Here is a 19,035-nt window from a genome sequence, read left to right as displayed (position 1 = left end):
GTGGTCACAGGGAGCTTTGGCTTTATCTGAAGTGTTCTAGCTTCTTCTTTACAAAGAAAATATATGGATGTGTTTATTAAATAAGTAAAGTAAATTAAAATAAAGTTATCTTTTCTGCAATATTGGGGCTTTGGAATCAGACTTGGGTTTGAATCCTAGCTCTCTACTTAAGCTGTGTGATGGTGAGGAAGTGAGTTAATTTCTCTGGGCATCATTTCTTCATCTGTAAAATGTAGACCTTGACAGCACCTAGCTCCGGGGGATGTGAGGATATATTAACATGATACATGTAAGAGCACACGGAAGTGCTCAATAATGGTACTTTTATTTTTATTTATTTAGTTAGTTAGTTTTTGCGGTACGCGGGCCTCTCACTGCTGTGGCCTCTCCCATTGCGGAGCACAGGCTCCGGACGCGCAGGCGCAGCGGCCATGGCCCACGGGCCCAGCCGCTCCGCGGCATGTGGGATCTTCCCAGACCGGGGCACGAACCCGTGTCCCCTGCATCGGCAGGTGGACTCTCAACCACTGCGCCACCAGGGAAGCCCCGGTACTTTTATTTTTATCGTTATGCTTATTTCATTTACTCTTCCAAATCTGAAAAGGGCTCCTTAATCCTTTAAGACTCCTGTGTCTTCATTACTCACCAATTATAATGCAAGGAAAACAGTAATAAATTTTATTATAGCATATGTACAAATAAAATGCCAGAGAAGAATCGATAAAGACTTGCTGGAGAAGGTGACATCTGAGATGGGCTTTGGAGAGAAAGTCAGATTTTCATGAGTTGATGGGGTGGTATATCAACTAGCTATGGGTTCCATTAATGCTGGGTGACAATCACAAAACCTTAGTTGTATACAATATAAACTTTAATTGGTTCCCTGAAGATTAGTGGCACTTCTGATCTTGACTGGGCTCACTCATAGCCAACCCCAGGCAACAATTTGCTTTTGGCTGAGCTAGGATGGCTTTGGCTTGGATGTCTGTGAAAACTTGACTTTACTCTGTGTAGTTTCTCATCCTTCAGTGACTAGCTGACCAGCCTGGGCACATTCTCATGGAGATTCAAGAGAGCAAGCAGAAACACACAAGGCCTCTTTCTCTTGGCGGAGGCAAGTCACACTGGTTGGGTGCTGGCACCGATTCTGCCTGTTTAGTGAGTTAACTGCAAAGTCATATCACAAAGGATGTGGAGATGGGAGGGGTAAAGGATTCAGGTCCTCTTTACAATCTACCGCAGGGGGATATGGAAAGGACTTTTAGGTAGGAGGAGCCTGAGCAAATGAATAGAGAGGTGACATTGAGGTGACGTGTTTAGGGAACTGCATGGAAATGAGAGGCAAGGAGAATAATGGAGTTGAGATGAACCCCAAATAATAGTCAAAAGAGTTTGAACATTATTATATACGACAGTGTTGCCCAAACTCATCAGTTTGTATCAGCATCGTACTTTTTGTCATATCTGTGTATTTTGCTATCAACCAAACCCAATTTTCTAAAAACATACATGTATCTAAAATTAAAGCTTTGTACAACTATTGTAATGGAAAACAAGTATCACTTGCCATAAATGGAAGACAATCAAGAAAATAAATACGATGAACATGTATCATTAAGTTGTTAAATACTGTTGCCTGCCCAGGGCTGTGAGTCTGTGTCCTGCTATCTGTTATAAAGAGAGATTAGCCAGTGTTAGGTGTTAAAGACATAATATCACTGAATGACTGTCTCTTTGATATATAATTAGATGGCTGCAGGGAGATTAGGACAGGAAAGAATGTGCTCATTATGGGACCCAATGTTGCCATGCCTGGGTACCACCCCAAGTTATCAGTGGTACCGACACTTGGGAAATGCTGCTCTTCAAGCATGGGTGTTTGAGCAGTGACATGGTTCCATCAATCCTGCTAAATGTCCATTGACAGATGAATGGATAAAGAAGATGTGGTACATGTTTACAATGGAATACTACTTACAGCCATAAAAAAGAATGAAATCATGCCATTTGCCGCTACACGGATGAACTTAGAGATGATCAGACTAAGTGATGTAAGTCAGAGAAAGACAAATACCATATGATATCACTTATATGTGGAATCTAAAATACGACACAAATGAATATATCTATGAAATAGAAACAGACTCTCAGACATAGAGAACAGACTTGTGGTTGCCAGGGCGGAGGGAGTTAGGGATGGATTGGGAGTTTGGGGTTAGCAGATGCAAACCATTATAGGTAGAAAGGATAACAACAAGGTCCTACTGTACAGCACAGGGAACTATATTCAGTATCCTGTGGTGAACCATAATGGAAAATAATTTTTACAAGAATGTATATATATATATATATATATGTATATGTATAACTGAATCACTTTGCTATACAGCAGAAATTAACACAACATTGTAAGTCAACTGTACTTCAACTGAAAAAAAAATGTTGATACTTCCAAATCAAATTGCTCTCTGGTGGCATTCTCAATGGTTTCTCACATTCTCATTGACATTGGATAGCATCAGCGTTAAAAAATATTGCCAACCTTATCCAAACATTTTTTTCCATTGATAAGCAGCTAATGCATATACATCGTATTTTCTAAGATTGCTACAGATGTGCAAACAGGAAAAAAATAGGTCACCCGTAATCTTAATTTTGTTATATACCCTCCCAAGGCTTTTTGCATCTATACTCGTATAGTTTTATAAAGCTTTTAATACATTATTTATACATTACAAATATTATACATATTTTGTACATCTTTAAATGGTATGCCACTATATGAATACATTGTAATTTATTTACATCAGCTCTTATCACTGAAGAGTTGGATTGTTTCTAATCTTTCATGGCTGTTATCCACTTGGAGCAAGACTTCATGAATATCCTTAATTATTTCTTTAGGATAAAGCCCTAGAGCAACACTGTCCCTTAGAAATATAATGAGGGTGACAGATGTGAACCAAATGTATAATTTAAAATTTTCTAGTAGCCACATTAATAAACAGCTGAAATTCATTTTAGTAATATATTTTATCTAACCCAATGTATCCAAAAGATTATCATTGAAACATGTAATCCATGTAAAAATATTAATGAGATATTTTATGTTATTTTTTTCCTATCAAGTCTTTGAAATCCAATGTGTATTTTACACTTAACAGCACATCTCAATTCAGACCCTAAAATGTCAAAGTTAAAGTAAAATGTAGCTCTATCAAAATGATGTTTATGTTTAACAGAAAAATGCTGTACGTGGCTTCCATTTTCAAACTTAAATTAAATACAATTTAAAATTCCATTCCTTAATCACCCTATAGCAATACCCTAAATGTTCAGTTAGCCACATGTAGCTGGTGAAATGACCATTTTGGACATTTGACACCGAGATTAAATCAGTATCACTCATGTCCGCTTCTCAGCGTGTGAAACCAGAGCAGAGTTGGGGGTGGTGCCTGGATATTGGATTTGAGAATCCATCGGCAAACATCAATATCTGAAACAACAGCAACAACAGCAAGGCATAGCCATGTGACCCAGCAATCCCACTCCTAGGCACGTATCTAGAGAAAACCGTAATTTGAAAAGATACATGCACCCCAGTGTTCATAAGCAGAAGAGTTTACAGTAGCGAAGATATGGAAACAACTTAAATGTCCATCGACAGATGAATGGGTAAAGAAGATGTGGTACGTATATACAATGGACTACTACTGAGCCATAAAAAAGAATGAAATAATGTCATTTGAAGCTACATGGATGCAACTAGAGATTATCATGCTAAGCGAAGTAAGTCAGAAAGAGAAAGACAAACACCATATGATATCACTCATATGTGGAATCTAACATATGACACAAATGAACTTATCTACAAAACAGAAACAGACTCACAGACATAGAGAACAAACTTATCGTTGCCAAGGGCGGGGTAGAGGAGGGATGGATTGGGAGTTTGAGACTAGCAGTTGCAAACTATTGTATATAGGATAGATAAACAACAAGGTCCTACTGTAGAGCACAGGGAACTATATTCAATATCCTGTGATAAACCATAATGGAAGAGAATATGAAAAAGAATATATATAGATAGATATATACATATCTATATCTATCTATATCTCTATCTGAATCACTTTGTTGTACACCAGAAACTAACACAACACTGTAAATCAGCTATACTTCAATTAAAACAAAAACAAAAACAAGGGCTTCCCTGGTGGCACAGTGGTTGAGAGTCCGCCTGCCGATGCAGGGGACACAGGTTCGTGCCCCGGTCTGGGAAGACCCCACATGCCGTGGAGCGGCTGGGCCCGTGAGCCATGGCCGCTGAGCCTGCGCGTCCGGAGCCTGTGCTCCGCAACGGTAGAGGCTGCATCAGTGAGAGGCCCGCGTACCGCAAAAAACAAAAACAAAAACAAGGCAGGCAGCAGAACTAGGGTGAGAGGGCAGCCCAGCCGGGATCAGGGTTCATGAGGGCAGCACCCAGGCAGGGCAGTGGCCTGGTGGAGTTAGGGAATTCGCTAAATTCAGCAGACGGAGCCAATAAATAAATATATTGAGGATTGTTTTTCTCACTGCCTGAGAAGAGTGATACAAATGTGGGGAGGGAAAATGCTAGAACAAACCCCATGGTGTTGGATTGGGATTAGAGGTATCAGTTACCAATACATATAAATAACAGAATAAATATAGGTGCAGATTTATGTATCTATGTATTCACATATGCATTGCACATACATATGTTGCCTAGGCTGTCTACTAAGGGGACTGGAAATGATGACACCCCGGTATCAATAATCTCACCAAGTACCCAGATCTTGGCTTCTGAATACCATATTCCGCTCAGAGGAACCAACACTCCTTGGAGAAATGGTGGATTCCAGGGTTGGGTCAGGAAAAGAATAAGATGACCCTAGAAAATTTTGTTGTGTCAGAGAGTAAGGAAGTGCTCAAAGAATGATGGGGAACGTGTCAAAGTGTACTTATTTCTTTTGTGTGGTTTTCCATACCTGTATAAAGAGAATAGTTAAAACAAGTCGTAAAATAAAACGAGAGACATGAAAGTTCTATAGATGTCTTAGTTGAGAGCCCAGCTTTGAAGTCTCAGTAGGTCAGACCCTATTCATTCAGAAATAAGCTAGAGAAAAAAACATATTCTTTTTGACATTTTCTATTCTAACACTTGGAATTGAGATTCTAAATGAAAAGCATTCTAGGTACATTAGCATAAGGTGAGTTTTGTGCCGTTATCGCAATAGAATGTGGGCTGATCAAGAATGGCAACTTTGGGACTTCCCTGGCAGTCCAGTGGTTAAGACTCTGTGCTTCCACTGCAGGGGGCACGGGTTTGATCCCTGGTTGGGGAACTAAGATCCCACGTGCTGTGCGGCACTGCCAAAAATATAAATTAATTTAAAAAATCTCCGTTAAAAAAAAAATGGCAACTTTCTCTTTACTAGTAAGGTGAATAAAATTAACGTTAACTTAAACACCGGTTTTCTGATTTCTTCCAGTGGGCTTCAGTGTCAGGTGAGCTCTCCTAGATGGCAACAGGGATGCCCCGGCAGCTCCTGGCTTCGTCGGCGCCCTCCTGACAATTCCAGTGGGAAGTGGGAGCTGTCCTCTGAGTGCTTGGGAAGGGTTGATGGGGAGGTTTCTCCGCGGCCCAGCCTGGCTTACTTGTTACTTCTGCTCCAAAGGCTGCAGCCAGGCCTGGGTCACATGCCCACCCTGCAGCCCGGTGGTGGTGGGGTGGGTGGGTGAAGCCAGCCTCACCTCAGCCATATGAACTGGGAGCCGAAGAAGGAGGTTCCCCAAAAGAAAGCTGAAATAGTCTTTGTATGGAGACCAGCTAGACAGAAACAGGTGTCCACTGCTGTCATGCTCTGCTCCAAATGATGTGATCCTAGAATTCCGGGACCGCCTTCTTGATAAATATTGGCTGACAGGTGCTTTCAAATGTCAAAGGCATTTGTATAACTAAGGATTTTTATTTTTGTTTCATTGAATTATCTTTATTAAATAGCTTTTAAATCACAAAAATGAAACATGCTTTGAGTAACTATTGAAACAAAGCAAAAATATATAAAGAAATACAACCGTTTTTTTCTCACCCCATCTATAGAGCTTCCCCATCCCAACTTAGCAGGCTGGGGTGTGTCTTGCACACTTTCTTCTCTGCTCATGCACACCTATTGCCTTTCTTTTGTTAATGTTGTTAGTTTTTACATAATAGGCAATAAAAAAAAAAACCTTTCCTTTTTCATGGCATGGCATCCCTCTAGAAGCATGGGTTCAGGTCCATCTCATTTTATTTTATTTTTTAAATTTATTTTTTGCCCACACCATGCGGCATGCGGATCTTAGTTCCTGGGTGAGGGATCGAATCTGTGCCCCCTGCGGTGGAAGCATGGAGTCTTAACCACTGGACCTCCAGGGAAGTCCCGGGGTCCACCTCACTTTAAAAGTATTTGTTAACTTATGAATACTTGCATGTGACTTAAGACTGAAATAGTAAAAAAGGGGTTAAACAAAATGTTCCTCTCACCTCTGTCCCCCTCCCTCCCTCTTTCCTTCCCTAAAAGATTAGGGATCTTTCCAGAGAGCGTCTGCATTTACAAAGATACACAAATGTAAACATTTCCCACATGAATGAGAGAGTATTTATTTTTATTTATCAGCATATCTTGTCTTAGTACACAGCACACTTCCTCTTTTTGTTTTACAGCTGCATAAAGTTCCGCTGTGTGCGTGTATCCTCATTTATGATGAGTCTCCTACCGATGGCCCCTCAGGGTGTTTGCAATCTTTTGCCATTGCAAGCAGAACTGTAGGAAATATCCTTCTCCACAGTCATTTGGCACAGGATGGGGTGTCTGTGGGAGGAGTTCCTACAAGTGCAACTGTGAAGGTCAAAGGATTGGTGCAGTGGAGATGCAGTGGAGATGTGGATGGATACAGTCCAAACCCCGCCCCCGCTCCAAACCCCGCCCCCCCCACGCCGTCCTCCCCAGCAGAATATTGGAACCTGCCTGTTTGCCCATCTTCACCAACACAGTTGGGACATGAATGGAAACTGGGTCTCACTGCAGTTGAACCGGTCTTTAAAACACGGAGTTGGGGTGCGGAGGGGACATTGGGGAGATACTTGCCTCTCCTCCTTGTGGCAGTGCCTCTGAGACATGTCCTCTGTTCTCTGTGTCTCCGCAGAGCAAGCTGGTGAAGTACTTCAGCCGGCAGCTGTCCTGCAAAAAGAAGGTAGCCCTGCAGGAACGCAATGCCGAGCTGGACGGCTTCCCCCAGCTCCGGCACTGGTTCCGGATCGTCGACGTGCGGAAGGAAGTCCTGGAGGTGACTGGAGGCGACCCCTGCCCTCTGCCCCTTACTGGCCGGCAGCCAGCCCCCGCAGGCAGTGGGTTTTTGGCTGTGTCTGGCTCATAGTAGGACTTAAATACGTGCTGGATGCAGGCACGGAGCATCTCTGATGCTGTCTGAATGGGGTCATTAAGAGTGTGGTTCTAGGGACTTCCCTGGCGGTCCAGTGGTTAAGAATCCAGGCTTAGGTTCGATCCCTGGTCAGGGAACTAAGATCCCACATGCTGTGAGGTGTGGCCAAAAAAAAAAAAAAAAAAAAAAGTGTGGATCTAGAGTCAGATAGACCCTCTTTCAGCTCTGCCACTTAAGGACTGAGCCTCCTGGGCCAAATCACTTTACCTCTTAGACCAGTGCTGTCCAGCAGAATGTTCTACTATGGTGGAAATATTTCATATCTGTGCTGCCTGATGCGGTAGCCACCAGCCACATGTAGCTACTGAGCACTTGAATTGTGGTTAGTGCCTGTGACTGAGGAACTCAAGTTTTAATTGTATTTAATGTTCATTAATGTGGCCAGTGGCCACCATACGGGGCAGCATATCTTAGGACATTGGTTTTCTCATCTGTTCAATGGGGTAATGGTTGTCTCCTCTTCTTAAGTAGTTGGCATGATAAAATGAGATGCTCTGTGTAAAATGTTCAGCCCATAGTCTGGAACCTAATAGTACCCAGGAAATGTCAACTTATTATTGCTGTTGCTGTTACTGAAAACTTTGGAAGTAATAGGTTTTCTAGTGACAAAACCAGAACACCTGTTGTCTTGTGTCCACGCTCCAGGAGTGGATCACCTCCTTAAGGTTTCAAGGATGGTGAGATTTCCTTACCCCCTGGGATCTTGGGTCCCCCCTTGTTTTCAGTGACTGGGTGGAAACTTTCCTAATAAAATCAGCTCTCATTCATTGAATCTTCAGTGCCAGGCATAGTATTGAGGGTTTTACACGCAGGATCTCAACTCTTGAGACTGTTCAGACCCTCACAACGCCCTTTTGAGGTAGGTATGACTTTTACCCCATTGTACAGAGCAGGAAACCGAGGCTCGAAGATGGAGGGAGTTGCCCTGCTCGTGAGTGGGCAGAGCTAGCAGGAAAACCCAGCTCAGATGGACTCCAGAGTGTGAAGTGGGAAGCACGGTGCTTTCTCCTCGTTTTCCTGTTGGGGGGGCCTTCCTGAGCTGGGGAGAGGGCGTTCTGGGCGCCCCCCCCCCACCTGCAGGACCAAGTGCCATTTCTCAAGGCACCCCCTACTTCCTGCTCAAAGAGGCCTGGAAGATCCTTTTGTCTTTTTAGACCTTGTTCCCAATGTGATCTTGCCCGAACCTGCTACATATAACAGCCCTGAGCTGGGGATACAGAACCCTCACACTCCCCTCTCCCCCCGCCCGCATCTTGCGCATATGCACCAGATGGTGTAGGAGTCTCTGTTTCTTAATATCATTCCCAGGATGGCGGTTTCGTGTGAATATCCTTAAAATGAAAGGTCCCATAAAAGTGCAGACAGTACATTTTATTTGCATGGCTCCATACACGTTTCAGAGGCTTTCGGGACCATTTATTTATCAATTGAGGCGAATAAGACCGAGACAAACCTTCGGGGGTTGAAAACTAGTGGCCCTCTGCTGTATCTTGTATCTGAGGCACAGATATTTTTTGTTTGTCTTCAAAATTATTTTTGAGCCAGTATTTAAGAGTTGGAAGAGTCTGCATAAAAAACTCAGATCTTCAGCTTCTCTCGAAAAATCGGAGTTGCTGACCGCACAGAAGTGAACTCCTGTCTGGTGTCAGTGAACCGAATTCTGCTGCCCCTTAAGATCCCGCAGGCTAGTTCTCAGCTTTGCTCATTTACATTTACCTGGCCTGCAGGTGCCTGGGCTCTGGCTCTTATCTTAGTCTATGAGAATCGAGTCCAAGGCCACCAACCAGGCGGTGTGGACGGAGCTGGGTTTCCAGCTCTCTGTCTGCAGCTCACGCGTGTGTCCCCCAGACGGCCCCCTTCTGTGGAAGAACCAGCAGTATGGAGAAAGCTCCTAAGAGAGACTGCCTGGGCTCACACTTACTCACAGTGTGACCCTGGGTGATGATGGTCTGACTTCTCTGAATGCCAATGTCCTAGTTACAGATGGATGATGATGGTAAAAGTACCTGCTTTATGTGGTCTTTGTGACCTTTAGAGAAAATCCATGAAAAGCACTTAAAACAGTGTTCTATTTCAATTATTATTATTATTATGAATAAATCGAACAGAAGTGCCTCTCCTCTTTTGGGTCAAGCTAGTTAAAGCCTTCTCCATTTTTTTCTGTCATTCTTCCTTCTGTGATTTGTGTGTGTGTGTGAACCGTAAACTTCAGTGTAAATTGAGTATTTTGGAGGGTAAATTATAGAATTAAAATGCACAAGTGGATCTTGCAGCAAAGAGGAGAATTCTTTTATGTTGTGAATCATCCCTTCTAAATGTAATTCATTTCATACTCTCAGATCCTGGTGCATCACCTTTCTTAATGTGGACTTCCCTGTAACAGTCCCTATTTGAGGAAGCTGCTATGTGACTCATTATTGTTCTTTCTTTGCCCCTGACCTAGTGAGTTGGAGAGGCACTGATTGGGTTTCAGCTTTTGCCCGGCAGCTTTTTTTTTTTTTTTCCATAGAATTTTTGTGTCGATGCAGTTTTCAGTTTTCATCTTTCTGACTGCCAGATTAAGGCGGGGGCGGGGTGGGGCAGGATGGTGTCTCAGTTGGTTGTAATACACAGATATGGCCACAAGAGGGCGGAAGTACTCCACAATATTGCCTTAGAATCGCCATTCTTTGCTATCTAAAACTCTTATTTTAATAATGGTAATAATAATAAATGTAAAATGTTGGTTACCAATAAGTGCTATAATGTGAAGGCTGTTTTTTTTGTAGATGCGTAAATATAGAAGTTTGACCAATTTCCAGGTGTGTCCATATTGTGGTGTATAGGGACACACTGCTTCGGGGAAGGGAGGGATGGTTGCTGGCGGTAGTGAAGGGACACCTGACCAACACAGTTATAGCCGGCAATCCTACCTTTCCTCCAGCCCATGTCTTCAGCGGTGTCCCTTTCCCCACTCCATGCTATACTCCACTTTGTCTTGGGTTGCAAAGTCTTGCCCCATCGGGCTCAGACCCAAATCCCGTTTGATTGACAGCACTGAACCACCCACAGGGTTCCAGCCCCCCTTTCCCCTTAGGGTTCCTGAACCCCCAATCTGAGCCCTAGAATGTGTGGCTGGGAAAGAGAGAAGAAAAGGGAAAGGAGACCAGCCATCCGGAGACTTGGGCTGTCCAGTTTTCTCTGCTCTTATTAGTTCACCCTGGATTTGGGACAAATCATTGCAGTCCAAGCCGGGCAGGAGGCATGGAAGGCCTTCCAAGATGAGTAAGCTGGAGCCCTGCCTATAAGGAGTTCAAAACTGCATGGGGAGACAGGTAATTAACTGCCACCATTTACAGAGCTCCGACTATGTGCTAAGCATACCTGCGACCTTACAGAGCACATGAGCTTAAGATTCCCACTTTTCAGGTGAGTAAAGTGAGGCTCAGAGAGGTTAAGTGATTTGCCCTGGATCATCTAGCTAATGAGTGGCAAAGCTGAGATTCAAACGCAGGCCTGTCTGACCGGAGTGAGGAGACCCAACCGTTACGCTAAGCCGACATCCACCGAGAGCCTGGCCTTCCTCTAGGTACCACTAGAGGGCGACATGGAGGCCTCCCCTCGGGGCGCTTCCGGTCTATTTACCCTCCTTCTCTCTTCCCTCCGCTAGGAGATTACCCCGGGCCAGCTGAGTCTGGAGGACCTCTTGGAGATGACGGACGAGCAGGTGTGTGAGACCGTGGAGAAATACGGGGCCAACCGGGAGGAGTGTGCCCGCCTCAATGCCTCCCTCTCCTGCCTACGGAACGTCCACATGTCAGGTGAGCAGCCCCAGGGGGATGGAAACGCGTCCGCGACGTGTGCCGCCATTCCTCCGGGTTCCTGTGCCCGCACCTGCAGGCCGGGATGAGGCAGAGCCGGCTCTGGATGGTGCGTACCGCTCATGAGCAGAGGAAAGAGGGGCCTGGAATTTGGAGCCAGAAGAAGTGGTCAGGGCAGCTACTCTTGCCCAAGGGAGACCTTCTGAGGTGCTAGGGCATGGGGTTCTGGATAATTAGGGTCCATATATGGAAATATTGGGCGTGAGTGAAAGACTAGGGTCTTTTTTTTTTGCTCCGCAGCATGTGGGATCCTCCCGGACCAGGGCTTTGTGTCCCCTGCATCGTCAGGTGGACTCCCAACCACTGCACCACCAGGGAAGTCCCTAGGGTCTTTTTGCCTTATACATTGGGAAGTGCCTTTGTATTTTGGCTCAGCATCTAACTTCTTATTTTTCTTTTTCCATAAATAATATACATTCATTGTAAAATAAATTAGAAAATAGATTAAAAAAAAACCCCAAGTCCCCACCCTCTACTGTTATCATTTTGGTATAATTTTTGGTATAATTCTTTCTGACAAATGGGTATGTGTATAGTTTCTCTAAACAATAAATGATAAAACCATGAAGCTAGGATTATCCATACATATTATTTTGAAACCTGCTTTTTTCACCTAACAAAATAACCTCTGATTTGTTTTTATCAGTTTGAGGTCCAACATTGTAATCTTTCTTTGCTATTTTTCATTAATTTCTCAAATACCTGTTTTCCCTGATTAGCAGGACACCAAACATCATTCTGATTGAGGTTTCCTGCTTTCCTCTAGCCTCATGATTTTTCTACTATCTCTGGGGCCTTTTCACTCCTAAGCGATCAGCTCTGCAAACAGCCAAAGAGAAGCTTACGGGTCCACCTGCATGGTTGTTTCAGTTCCCACCACAAGGAGTCACTGTTGAGCACTAGTCTGGTACTGATAAAGTCAGGTGGCTGTTCATCTATAGGTGCCCTAGCTGGATTCAACATGCAACATTCAACGAGTATTTATGGAGTGATTATGTGTGCCAGCAGGGCTGGGCATACGGAAGTGGACAGGCCCAGCTCCCGCATGCACGCCCTTTTGGATTCTTTCTTGCTAGCAGACTCTAATGATGGCTACGATCATCATCAAATAGCCCTGGACTGGGGGCTCTTCTGTCATTGAAGGGTGTTTGGTAGCATTCCTGGCCTCTACCAGTAGAGGTAACGCTAGATACCAGTAGCACCCCTGCCCCATCCCTGTCATGACAAGCAGAAATGTCTCCAGATGTTTCTAAATGTTCCAGGGAGGGTGCAGAACTACCCCTGGTTGACTAGCTATAAAGGTCATGTTATTCTTCACTCTAGTACAATGCTATTGACTCACCTAATATTCACATAGTTAAAAAAGGCCGCTCAGTCACTCAGTGCAGACAAAACCTGCTTCAGGGGACTTCTTCTCTCTACCTACTGTGAGAAGCAGCTGGGAATTTTCTCGCCTTTAAAAAATTGCACTGAACTACAATGTTATATCATAAACACCTTCCTTTGTCAATAAATGTATTTCCTGCTCATTTTTAACGCCTGAAATCTGCCACCATTTATTCCACCGGCCTCCTATTTCTAGAAATGTAGGTTGTATCCATTTTTTTTTCCTGTTATAAGCATTGCTGCAGTGAACAACTTTGAGTGTTAACTTTGGGTACATCCTTGGCGATCCCTGTAGTGTGAATTCATAGGAGTGGAGTTCCTGCAGCAAAGTGTTTACATATTTTAAGACTTCTGGTGAATGTCGCCATATGGCTTTCCAAAAATTCGTACCAATTTATGCCTCTCCCTCCCACCGCCCCCCACAATGCATGAGAGTGAGCATTTGAGGTTAGGTTCATTTTTTTGTTTGTTTGTTTGTTTTTTTAAACATCTTTATTGGAGTATGATTGCTTTACAATGCTGTGTTAGTTTCTGCTTTATAACAAAGTGAATCAGCTATACATATACATATACCCCCATATCCCCTCCCTCTTGCATCTCCCTCCCACCCTCCCTATCCCACCCCTCTAGGTGGTCACAAAGCACTGAGCTGATCTCCCTGTGCTATGTGGCTGCTTCCCACTAGCTATCTATTTTACATTTGGTAGTGTATATATGTCCATGCCACTCTCTCACTTCATCCCAGCCTACCCTTCCCCCTCCCCGTGTCCTCAAGTCCATTCTCTACGTCTGTGTCCTTTATTCCTGTCCTGCCCCAGGTTCTTCAGAACCATTTTTTTTTTTTTAGATTCCATATATATGTGTTAGCATATGGTGTTTGTTTCTCTCTTTCTGGCTCACTTCACTCTGTATGACAGACTCTAGGTCCATCCGTGAGGTTAGGTTCTTAATTTCTTTTCAGAGTTAATATCTTCTCTTCAGAGTTGTGCTATGAGTTTGGAAAAGTTCTTATACATGAGCTGGACCCAAGTTCTTCCTGAGAGAGGGGTTTATGTCACCTCTCCCTGGGCTGGGCCATCATCCTTTGTAACATCCTGGGCTCAGTGAGACCTTGAGAGGGCCTCTAATTGGGTATTTTTCAAAATTTTTTTAATCAAGATACACAGTAACAAATATGATTTATAATGCAACCCTGTATACACTCACACACACACACAAATACACACGCATGTACACATACACAACTAAAAGGAGTTTCATGAAACAATACTCATTCTTACTATACATGATATTTTATACACTTTTTTCTATTTTATTCCATATAATTTGCCAAATGCTGGTGATGACCCACCACTTTGATTTCACACCCCACTTTTGGACTGTGAGCCACGGTTTGAAAAAAACACTGATATAATCAATCCTCCCGCCACCACCAACCCTTCCTAGGCAGCTGAGATTCCTTTGATGATGTCCTACCTCTGATGCCACCCTTTGAGCCACTGGGACCTTGAAAGCAGTGACCAAGGGCTGTGCTCATGCCCAGATTCCTCCAGCGCCAGGGTCAGCCTGGAGAGAACCTCAGCTCAGTAAAGCACTATCCACTCAGCTCTGAGTCTCCTTAACATCGTACTCTACTTCTGCCTTTCCTCAATGTTATGGTGCCACTCTTCACATTTTAAGTTTAATTTAAACTTTTTTAAGGAGTGTTTTTTTTTGTTTTTTTTTTTAATGGATACCTCTCTTCCTTAGTAGCCTTAAAGCTGCAAGAGGGCAGGGATCATACCAGTTTTTATACACCATTTTATTCCCAGCTACATATCTAGCCCATAGGAGGGACTCAATAAATATCTCTGAATCAATACACCTTCCCGCTCATGTAGCCCAGGAAAACTCCCCAGTGCCTTAATGAACAGTCTTTCTTATGGATTGCAAAGCACCTCAGGATCTGGCTCCCATTTGGAAGCCCACTGTTCACATTTCCCCCGCAAGCCCTAAATATCCAATTAATCTATTAGTTACTTAGGGTTTCCTAGATCAGACATGGATTTTGGCTCTTGGTACTCACCCCTCTGCCTAGAATTCCCTTCCCCTTTGTCCTTCTGGTGAATCCCTGTTTATTCTCAGGCCCAGCTCCTGCCTCGAAGCCTCTGCACTTCGTTGAATGAAAAGTTTTGTGGGAAAGCCGCCTGACATGCTTGCTACTGATCTCCACCAGGGGGAAGCAGTGAGCCACCCTCAAAGGATTCTTGCTTTAAATTCTCTTCGCTCAAAAATTATCATTGATGGGCTTCCCTGGTGGCGCAGTGGTTGAGAGTCCGCCTGCCGATGCAGGGCACACGGGTTCGTGCCCCGGTCCGGGAAGATCCCACGTGCCGCTGAGTTGCTGTGCCCGTGAGCCATGGCCACTGACCCTGCGCGTCCGGAGCCTGTGCTCCGCAACGGGAGAGGCCACAACAGTGAGAGGCCCGTGTACTGCAAAAAAAAAAAAAAATTATCATTGGTTTCTTGAAGCTTCGAACTATCTTGGGAGCTGGCTGGTTCCTGTCATTTCCTGCCCTTCACCTTAACCAAAAATGTTATCCTAAACTAGAGAAAAAAACAAGTGTCTTTCGCACCAGACTCTTGTTTCTTGAGAGTCTTACCATATTCAGCTTGGTATTCCCAGCTCTCAGCCAGAAAGCTGGAGTCTCCTACAGTGATAAAATCAGATATTTAAAATTCTGGTGTGTAGTGGGGACTCAATGCACGTTTGTTGAGGGGCTGAAGGAATACAAGTTGTGATGAGAAACTCGTATGGAAACCAAACATATGGAGACAAGGAAGCTTTATGTCTGGCCAGGAATGCATGTAATCTCAGTCTCTCTCTTTCTCAGAGCATAGGGGCAGCTTGATTTTAGAGTTGTTAACTCTAATCTTAGTTTTCTCCTTGGGTTTTGGGGCTATCCTTATTTCCCAGTGCCCAAGGAGCCCCAAAGATAGGAGAGCTTAACCCTTTCATCTCTTCTCACATCTTGTTAGGTCAGCCTTAGCCTGACACCAAAGAACGTGCAGTCATTCCTTCAACAAGCTCCAGGGACCCCGAAGCCAGGATATCCCAACCGTTCCTTATCACATCAGCTATGGCCTGAAACCACAAACATTCATTCACTCATTTAACAAAGTTTATCGAATGCCTACAGCATGCCAGGCACTGTTCTAATCTCTGAAAATGTGTGCTTAGATGTCTGTCCTTATGGAGTTTACATTCTAGTGGGGGAGACAGGCAATAAATTATATCATAATAAGCATGTACATTAGAAAGTGTGTTAGAATAAGCGCTGTGGAGCACTTCAAGGCTGGAGACCTCAGGTAGGAAGACCACGGGCTCCCTTCCTGACCCTTCCTTTCCTGGGTCACAGCTGCCCTGTCAGAGGAGAGGCTGGTGGGGGCGTGGCTCAGGTATCAGAGCGCTGTTGCCGGGACTGTCTCTTTTCTGACGTTTGCTCTTTCTCTCTATGCTCTTTCTTGGCTTTTTGATTATTTTTAGCCTACTAATGTGTGGTCATTTGTATCTTCACTTTCCGAAGGAAAAACCCAGGTTCAACGTAATGGAAGACCCTGCTTTTCTCCCTCCCTCTCTCCCACCCCTCCGTCCCGTACACATGTATCAAGCACTCACTGCTCATCTGGTACTGCGCTGGATTCCAGGGCCTGATGACTTTCTTGGGGCTTCAGGGTAGAGCTGAGACCAAGAGGAGGAAGGGGGAGGTCTCCTAATGACCGGGGGATGGTGGGAGCACATCGAAGTGCATTGCTTCCGCAAGGGAGCTTGGAGCATCCCAGGCGTGGAGAGACCAGTGTGGCTGGCCCACTGGGAATGCTGGGCAGAGAGGTGGGAGCTGGCATCAGACAGGGGGCAGGGCCAGCCGCCACGGTGGGCCATGGCCCAGAGCTTGCATGGCAGGGTTTTGAGTAGAAGATGCCTGGATTACTTGTCCAGTTTTCAAACAAACACCCTGGCTGCAGAGTGGGTGGGTGGCTTGGAGTGAGATGCCAGGAAGCGTAAGAGGAGCCCAGGGTGCCACTGGCAGACAGGTGTCCCGGGAGCTTGCTTTGTTGATCCCCCCTCCAGCTCCTCCTTTTGAGTTTCGGAGGTGGGTGGAGGGGCAGGGAACTGGCAGCCAGGAGGAAAACAGGATGCAGAGTGGCCCCGAAATAGGACAGCCTCAGATGCTCTCTGGTATCCCCTCAGTTTGGGTATTGAATGAAGCCCACCAGAACCCCGCCTTCCACTCTAGCCTTCCTTCCATGGGAACAAAGAGTAGGAACCGTCTTGATTGCCCTATTGTTCCAGTTGCTTCTAACTTCGGGAAGGCTGGGCTGGGTGGCGGCGGAAGAGCCGCCGTGTCTGGTGTGTTCCAGCACCACGTCCTCCCCCGTTCTCCAGCGTCCTGTTCTGTGGGTTCTCAGGAATCCCTTACACAGCGAGACTCCGCGTTAGGACTCCTGATTGCAAGCGACAGAAACCCTTCCGCAGACACAGCTCATTCATTCACTATAAATTTCGATTGAACAGCCTTTGTTTCGGTCTCGGTGGGGGACTAGGGACACAGTGACGGGCAAGGCCAGCCAGCTCCCGCGGACCTTGTGTTCCAGACCCGAGCTGTCCAATATGGCGGCCACTAGGCTCATGTGGTGAATTAAACTTATGTTCATTGAAGTGAAATAAAATTAAAATTTCACTTCTTCCATGGCACTAGCCCCACTTCAAGTGATCCATAGCCACCTGTGTCTAGTGGCTACCCTATTGGCACAGCACGGTTCTAGGTCGTTTCCATCACCACAGAAAGTTCTGTTGGACAGCACTTTTCTAGAATATGTCGAGAGAAACAATCCACAAGAGAAATAACAAACGGTGATCAGTTTTATGTGGAGAATTAAAATAGGGTGATAACGATGGTGGCTAGGTGGCCGGCTTTGATGGGGTGGCCACAGAGGGAGGGTCAGTCAGAGCTCTACCAGAGAAGCAGAACCGGTAGAATAAATATATTAAGAGATTCATTGCAAGGATGTGGTTTATGTGATTGTGGTGACTGGCTGGGTAGGTCTGAAATTCGTGGGGTAGGTGGTCAGGAAGGGTGAGCTGGAATGATTGGGCATGAGCTGAAGTTGCTGTCCATGGGCAGAGTTTCCTTTTCTTCAGGGAAGCCTTAGTTCTGCTCTTAGCGCCTTTCAGTGGCTTGAGTCAGCCCTTCCAGATTATCGAGGGTAATCTCCCTTACTTACAGCCAACTGACTGTGGACTTTAATCACATCTACAAAATACCTTCACAGCAGGAATATAAATTAATAATTGCTTGAATTACTGGGGACTGTGCCTTAGCCACGTTGACATATTGAACTGACCATGACAGTGGGCCTCTCTGGGGAGGTGACATTTAAACTAAGCCTTGAATGACAAGAAGATACAGATATGAGAAGACGGGGGGAAGAACATTTTGAGCAGAAGAAACAGGTCATCAAATCTCGAAAGCACTGTTAAGAAGCAGAAAGACCCACGCGGCTGAACCGCGGGGCGTGTTCGGATAACCCGTTCCTATGTAACAATCTACTCCACAATTTAATGGCTCAAAACAGCACCTACATTGGTATCTTTCATGATTCCCTGGTTGGCTGGGCTCGGCTGGGCGGTTCTTTGGTTGCATGTGCTACGGGCTTGACTGGGCTGGAACATTCAAGATGGTACACGTGCGTGGATGGCAGTTGACACAGCTTGTTGGATGGGAGTTCAACCTGGGCTGTTTATGGGGCAACCACATGTTGCGTGTGGCTTGGGCTTCTTATGTTGGAGTGAGCATTCCAAGAGGCAGGAATTGGAAGCCACCAGTTGCCTTAGAAGCTGGTCCTGGAACAGGTACAGTATTGCTTTTGCTGGTGACTCTATCAGTGAGGGGTCAGTCAGGGAGCAGAACAACTCGAGGGTAATGGAAAAAGAACTTATCATCGGAGCGCAGACCTTATACAACGCTAGGAGGAGCTGGGGAAGTAACAGTTTGAAAGGACCAACTGGAGGTTCAGAGCAAAGTCTCTAACCTGCCTTGATAAGGGAAGCCAGGCTGGGTTGTTGGGAACTTCTGGAAGCAGCATGTCCAGTTGTTGCAGGGGGACCATGAAGAGGGGCTGGTGTAGATGCCAGTGGAAGGTTATTGGTTCTTTGGAGCTATCGTCTCTGTGAGTTTGCAGGAAGTGTCTGGTGGTGGACCTGAGGTCACTGTTGGTCACCAGGGTCCACGTCAGGAAGGAA

General features: G+C 45.1%; 1 protein-coding gene across 3 annotated transcripts in view; it reads left to right on the top strand.

Annotated features, from left to right (window-relative positions):
• The window catches only part of KSR2 (kinase suppressor of ras 2), a 400,523-nt gene that overhangs the window by 68,961 nt on the left and 312,527 nt on the right, over window positions 1–19,035 (top strand). For all 3 annotated transcript variants that reach the window (XM_029234471.1, XM_029234459.1, XM_029234465.1), the window contains exons 2-3: window positions 7,210–7,350; window positions 11,156–11,306. In XM_029234471.1, coding sequence (XP_029090304.1) covers window positions 11,198–11,306 — 109 coding nt within the window. In that variant the 5' untranslated portion in view covers window positions 7,210–7,350; window positions 11,156–11,197. The remainder of the gene's footprint in view (window positions 1–7,209; window positions 7,351–11,155; window positions 11,307–19,035) is intronic.

Source organism: Monodon monoceros, unplaced genomic scaffold (genome assembly GCF_005190385.1).
Source record: "Monodon monoceros isolate NGI ecotype Baffin Bay Population unplaced genomic scaffold, NGI_Narwhal_1 Super_Scaffold_1, whole genome shotgun sequence".
In the NCBI taxonomy this organism is placed as follows: domain Eukaryota; kingdom Metazoa; phylum Chordata; class Mammalia; order Artiodactyla; family Monodontidae; genus Monodon; species Monodon monoceros.
This window is presented reverse-complemented; position numbering and strand designations above follow the sequence as displayed.